Below are 6,377 nucleotides of genomic sequence, written 5' to 3'. Positions count from 1 at the left end.
ATGAGTCAGCCCTCAAAAGGGTTTTCCACACCACCACTAGCCACCGTAGCCATCGCATCACCCCCTGCCCCAACTTGGACAGAATGTTCCACCAGCCACCAACATGAAATAACCACTGAAACACAAGCCGAGCTTCTCCCAGGTTAACAACATGTAACAACCACCTATGTTTGCAATCAATGAATGCCAATTGTGGGCAGGCCATCCAACCTCACATATGACGCGTGTGATGCTTAGAAACAACTGATCCTGGCAGCCTACCTGCAGTTCAGGTGCCCTGAGATGGAGCCTGCAACGCCACCCGTAGCCAGCTTCCTTGGGCTGTTTCGTTCCTTGAAGAGGTAGGAAAACAAATGGATACCACTCCCTACCCCACCACCCTTCCCCCCTCACTGGGGTCCGGTAGACAGAAGCGATAGCTGTGCAGAATGGTGTTGTGGTTGTTGAGCAGAATGGTATTCTGCTACATGTACTGGGGGCAGGGGCGATGAAAGAAGAAAAAGAAAGCCTGAACGAGATACACCATACCCTTAGGAGATTGTTTTTCGCTGTTTAGCAATGAATTTGGCCCCACAGCATGGGGGGCAGGGAGGGCGGTGGCAGGAGGCAAAAAAAAAAAAAAAGCCCTGCATAGTAGTCAGCCTCAATCCTAACCACCCACCTTCCTGCACCTCTGAAGGCTGCTGCTAAAACTTGCCTGGGTCAAGTTATCTTGGCTTCTACATTCAGCAGTTCAGACTTCATCTTACACCACTCAGACACAAACAAAATCATGCAATACCTTCAAGTAGCCTCTTCATCTCCATTCTAAGTAAGCTGGCCACATTCAGAGAAGATACCAGATGTGCAGGGAGGCTAGTCCCCAAATACAATGGAGGGGGTTGTTAGCTAAGACTGCTGGGAGTCAGAAATTTAGACTGTTATAGTAGAGAACAGTTTTAAAAATGTAATACTGTTTATTTAACTTCAAAAACATTTCAGCATTCTAAACATACAAAAAAATAACAGAACGTTGCAAATTGTGTTTAGTACAGAAGGTTCTTGAACTCTCATTGATGCAGTGGCTCTTCGCTTTGCTGACAATGAAGGGTTCTACGGTTTGTTTCAAAACAGTTTAAAACTACCGCACTTAACTAAAAAAGATCCAAACACTTCTCATGCCAGCTGACCCCCCCTTTTCCACAGCTAAGAATGCCAGCAGAATGCTAGGTCACTATATACAGAAACAAGACAACCTGAAGCTAAACAGATGCCCACTGCAGTGTCCACAGGCCCAGCCTCACAGTGCACGCCCTGAGCTACAGCCCCTCCAAAAGGCATCTTCCCCACAGCCTCAAGCCACGCAAGGAGCATCAATCAAGATTTTGTCTCGGTTGTTCTGTCCTTTTTTTTTTTTTTTTTTTTTTTTACAAACTATAGATATGTACAGTTGAGAACTCAGGATTTCTAGCCAATAACCATAGAGTTAACACCACCTTACAAATTCAAAAAAGAAAATGCCAGAAACATCTTTAAATGCCTTGTCACACCAACAGCAAAGTGCACAGAGTGAGGAGAACACGAGAGCCTTTTCATTTTAAAAATGTTTGGAAATATGTACAACTTTGATACAGTTTCAGGGTGCTCCAGACCCCCATGGCCGCTTCATGTAAACCACTGACAATTTCTAGAGCACTTTGAAGAGACTACAATATGACCATGACCCAATTGTGTAATTAAACCTAACGAGGGCAACAGACACGCCTCAAATAAGAGAGGTGTCAATGACGGCGCTCCCTACTCTAAGGTATTCACAAGGAGACAGATAAACAGTTTTTTTATTCATCCTCCTCCTCCTCCTCCTCCTCCTCCTCTTCCTCCTCCTCTTCTTCATCTTCCTCTTCCACCTTTTTCCGGGCAACTTTTGCAGGACCCTTTGCGCCATCAAACTTTCCTTTAGACTTATAGTCAGCGACATCCTGGAAGGAACAGGGACACATTCCAAGTGAACAGACAAGCTCTCCCGCAGCCGTTTTAGGCAATGATGGCAACATGCCATCCCACCTCAGAGTAAGAAAGCAGGAATGGACAACACGTACGACAGGGCAGCTATCTGAAGTAGGTTTTCAGATACATACAAATTTGGTTCTAAGGCGCTCAGATTTAAAAGTTAAGGGGTGTTCAACAGCACTACCAAGTCCTCCGCCCACGGCGGCCCATGTCATCAAAATTTTTAAGCCTGCCTGCAGTTGTCCCAAAGACCAGATTCTGTCAGAAGCATGAATGCCAGCACTCGCGGCCAATCTTGCAGGGAGATGGTCCCTCACGAGCTATGCTAACTACTCAGCCCACCGAAGCAACCTCACACCCCCCACCCACCCACACCCAGGGCGGCGGACTGCCCACCCGTCCAGCTTGGTAGCCTGGGGACAGCTGGTCCGCCTCACCTTCTCATACTTCTCCTTCAGCTTCGCTGCCTTGTTGTTGTAAGGCTGCTTTTCACTGTCACTTAAGTTATTCCACATCTCGCCCAGCTTCTTTGCCACGTCTCCAATGGAGATACCAGGGTTTGTAGATTTGATCTTGGGGCGGAATTCTGAACAGAACAGGAAGAATCCAGACCTTGGGGGGAGAAAATTGTATATGTTAGATGAGAACCCACAAAAACGTGAGCTTAAGCCAAAAATCCCATTCCTGAGCTCACATACTTCCTACCGCTTGGACACCCCCCTAAAGTAATGTGTGATACCATATTGACAACGTGACCAAGTGGTAGCTTCCAGAAGGTTTAAGATGCTTCAAAAATACCTGGTGCTTTCTCAGTCTCTCAGTTACTGGGAAAAGGGGAGAAAACGTGCCTAAGGACCCTGATGCCCAGACCAGGCTGCCTCCTTCCCAACAGAAAGGCCAACAGGCAGCCAGAAGCACACAGCTCACAAATACTCAGCCTTAACAGCGGACTTCCCTGGCCCAGCCTTGTTAAAGCCCCAAGTATGGAACACTTTGCAGTGTATCTCAACGTTTTTTAGGTAACGTGTCTTCTTAAAATCTTTCAGGTAGAAGGAAAGCTCTTAACTGTTATCCTGAATCCTACAGTCACTTACGGTGGCCTTTTGGGGGCATTAGGGTCCTTCTTCTTCTTGCCTCCCTTAGCTGGTCCATAATCCTTCATTTCCCGATCATAGCGCACTTTGTCTGCCTTTGCCATTTCATCAAATTTAGACTTCTCTTTCCCAGACATTGTCTGCAAAGAACAGGCAAGATGAGTCCAAGAGGAAGAAAACAGCCCCATGGGGCTACTCTGGAAGTGAGTAACCCCCTGCATATGAAATCCAACTAAGACTACCTTGAAGGACACAAAAGAAAAGTACCTTCCACCTCTCAGAGCACTTCTTGGAAAATTCTGCAAAATTGACAGGGACCTCTGGGTTTTTCTTCTTATGTTCTTCTCTGCACGTCTGCACAAAGAAGGCATAAGCAGACATCTTGCCCTTTGGTTTCTTGGGATCACCTTTAGCCATCCTGACTGTGATGGATGAAGGCAGAGAGACAAAGAAAAACAAATACAATGACTAAAACAGACCTAGGAGACATACCAAAGGCAGAGCAAAATTAAAATTAACGTTGCCATGAGGAAGCAGCCCCCCACCCAATGCCTGATGCCACTGGCAGCTGAAGGCAGAGTGGGGAGGAAATCAGCTTCACTGTCGCTTGTCATTTAACTTTTGACCAGCATGAAGCGCGCTGGTTTGCGAGTTACTTCTCCGAGAGCGATCAAGTTCTCCAAATGGAACCGACCCAAGTGGGGTGGCTGAGCGCTACATTCCGATTCAGAGCGACTGCTACGCTTTGAAAACTACAACCACAAACTGGGAAGGGCACGGGGAGGACACCTTTGTAGGGGTGCGGGCGGATGCCAGAAGCTTGAGACCAATGACTTAAGGCTAGCTGTCAGCTGTTTAACTCCTGTGTTACAGACAAAAATATGGTCACCGCTGCTACACGCGAGATCAAAGCAGAACTGTAAATAGGGAACATTTGAAATTTCACTATTGTTGACACGTTTTTGGCTTATAAAAATGGCTTTTGCAAGAAAGGTGATCTGGCAAGTGAGCAGCTATCCCTGTACTAGTAGTTCAAATCCGTCACTTTGTCATTATCTAAAGGGGGAGGGGATGCCAAAAGGGCTAGTCTTGCTCATCTGTAAAGCGGAACCCATGTCCAGCCAGGAATACTTTCTCCAAAGTTTCCAAATAAAAATGCAGCTGTGGCGTGTCATCGTCCCTGTCCCACCCCCCCAGCTTCCCGCCATCTTTTCCTTTTCCCACACCCAAGGTCATCATGTAAAACTAAAGCGCTCCCCTTTGCAGGGACCGACCGAGGGGCTGCGTTAGGGCCCCGCAGTGGCTGTGCGGGTGGGGCGGGACGGGGCGCAGGGGAGCCCGGGGCTGGCAGCGGGCAGCCGGGCTCGGCCCCGTGCTGGGTCACCCGGACACCCATAATTCACCTTCCATTTTGTCAAAAGCTTCCTGATGAAAGAAACTGCCCCTGAAATCCCCCGCTGCCACCCCCGGGGGGCGCGCGGGGCCGGGGGCGGCGGTGGCAGCAGCGCGCCGAGGGCGCGGAGCCGGGCCGGCAGCGACGGCTGCGGCGGCGCCCGCCGTGCCTCCGAGCCCCGCTCGCTAAAATGGCTGAACCGCGCGCGGCCGGCGCAGGCGGCGGCGGCAGCGAACAAAGCGGTCCCGGCCCCGCCACCGCCGCCGCCGCCGCCGCCGCCCGCTCGCCGGCCCCCACCCCGCCCCGCCCCGCCCGGGCCGCCCGGGGGCGCGGGGCGGCGGGGGCCGCGGGCCGGACCCCCCACCCCCCCGCCGGCGCGGGGCGCACTCCTCGGGATAACAAAGGCGCCCGTGCAGCCATGACGCTCGGCCGCGCCGGGGCCCGCGGCGGCGCCCCCGGCCCTCCACGCCGCCAGCCCCGGGCCGCGGGCACCGGGGCCGAGGCCAGAGCCCGCTCTGGAGCCCCGCCCGCCCGTTCTCCCCACGCCGGAGCCCAGCATCGCGCCAGCCATGTTAGCGGCGGCGGCGGCGGTGGCGGTGGCCGCCAGCGGGCAGGCGACGAGCGGGGGGCGGCCGGCCCGCGCACCCCCGGGCCGCCGGGCGCTCCCGCGACGGCCATGTTAATGCAGAAGCAGCAGTGCAGCCCGCGGGCCCGCGCGGCGCCCGGCCGAGCCCGGGAGCGAAGTTTGCCCGCGCCGCAGCCCCCGGCGGGCACCGGCCGCCCGTCCCCCGCCGAGTCCGTCCCGGGCCGGGGAGCACCCGGCCCCCTTCCCAGTGCCGCCGCCCCGCGCCGGGACGCGCGCCGCCCCAGCCCGCAGCCCGCAGCCGCCCCTGGGCTCGCGCCGCCGCCGCAGCTGCCCCAACATCTGGCCTCTGGGGTCCGCGGTCCCTCGGCCGCTGCCCTGGGGGGCGGGGGCAGGGCGGCGGTCGAGGGCGGCTCCCCGAAGGGGGGCTCAGCCCCTACTGCGGGGAGCTGAGGATGAAGCATTGAAAAGTTGAAACACCTGAATTGCTTCTTCCTTCCCCGCCACCTACCAAGAAGGAAGGAGAAGGGGCGGGAAGGGCGCGGGGACGACAGGCAGGGGAAGGCGGCGGCGGGGCGCGCTCGCGGCGGCGCGGGCCGGAAAGTTGTGCGGGCTCTGCGGCGGCGACGGCGGCAGCGGCGGCGGCGGCGGCGGCGGCGGCGGGCGCGGGCGGTGCGAAACGTACCTGTATTGTTCGCTAGTCTGGGCAGCGCAGGGCACGACGCGCGGCTCAGCGCTCCCCAGCCTCGCGCTAGCTGCCTCCACGAGAGCCGCCTGATTGGCCAGCGGGCTCCGCCGTTTAAAACAGCCTCCTCGCCCGGCCATTGGCCGCGGGCCTCATGCATATTAAACAGGCGCGGGCGCCCATTGGGCGCGGCCGCTGGGATCATTCATTCAAACAGAACAACCCGCCGGCGCTGGCTGCTGAGGCAAAACAGAGGAATAATAATATTCTCGCTTTTCCACACCGCCCCCCGCCACCCCTTTGAACCGAGCTGGGATCTCAAAGGACTTTGGAGGGGTGGCCACGCCATTCCCGGAGGCCTCGGCCTCTGGCGTGGGAAGACGAGGTCGAGCCCGGCTGCTCCAGCCTCTGCTCCCGCCCCGCTGCGGCCTGGGCGCCTCTGGCCCGGTCCCCTGGCCCCCAGGCAGCCCCTCAGCCCCAGAAAACCTCCAGGGACCGAGCGGCAAGGGTCGACGGTCCTCCACCTGTACCCAGTTTTCGACACAGCTCCGCGGCGGGGACCCTGCCTCAGTTCGCTGGCTCCTCATTGCTGGTGGAAGACAGCAGCTCGCTCGCCAACACCTCGAGATATAG

General features: G+C 56.0%; 1 protein-coding gene across 2 annotated transcripts; it reads right to left on the bottom strand.

Annotated features, from left to right (window-relative positions):
- Positions 1-936: 936 nt before the first annotated feature.
- On the bottom strand, positions 937-5,842 carry HMGB3 (high mobility group box 3). 2 transcript variants are annotated; one of them, XM_019435783.2, is made up of 5 exons: positions 5,745-5,842; positions 3,351-3,505; positions 3,084-3,223; positions 2,427-2,601; positions 937-1,958 (listed from the first exon to the last, which is right to left on the bottom strand). In XM_019435783.2, exons 2-5 carry the CDS (start codon positions 3,498-3,500, stop codon positions 1,818-1,820), a joined length of 606 nt encoding a protein of 201 aa, XP_019291328.1. In that variant the 5' UTR covers positions 3,501-3,505; positions 5,745-5,842; the 3' UTR covers positions 937-1,817. The 2 variants fall into 2 exon arrangements, with proteins under 2 accessions (XP_019291328.1, XP_019291327.1); XM_019435782.2 differs by lacking the exon at positions 5,745-5,842 and adding an exon at positions 5,540-5,653.
- Positions 5,843-6,377: the final 535 nt, after the last annotated feature.

The sequence above is a fragment of the Panthera pardus genome, unplaced genomic scaffold, assembly GCF_024362965.1.
Source record: "Panthera pardus isolate Hobbes unplaced genomic scaffold, ASM2436296v1 HiC_scaffold_27, whole genome shotgun sequence".
Taxonomy (NCBI): Eukaryota; Metazoa; Chordata; class Mammalia; order Carnivora; family Felidae; genus Panthera; species Panthera pardus.
This window is presented reverse-complemented; position numbering and strand designations above follow the sequence as displayed.

Coding starts and splice junctions, on each gene's coding strand:
- HMGB3 (XM_019435783.2), bottom strand. CDS start 3,500: ATGGCTAAAGGTGATCCCAAGAAACCAAAGGGCAAGATGTCTGCTTAT. Junction 2,602..3,083: donor AATGCCCCCAAAAGGCCACC/GTAAGTGACTGT, acceptor TCTCCCCCCAAG/GTCTGGATTCTTCCTGTTCT. Junction 1,959..2,426: donor TGAAGGAGAAGTATGAGAAG/GTGAGGCGGACC, acceptor TGTTCCTTCCAG/GATGTCGCTGACTATAAGTC.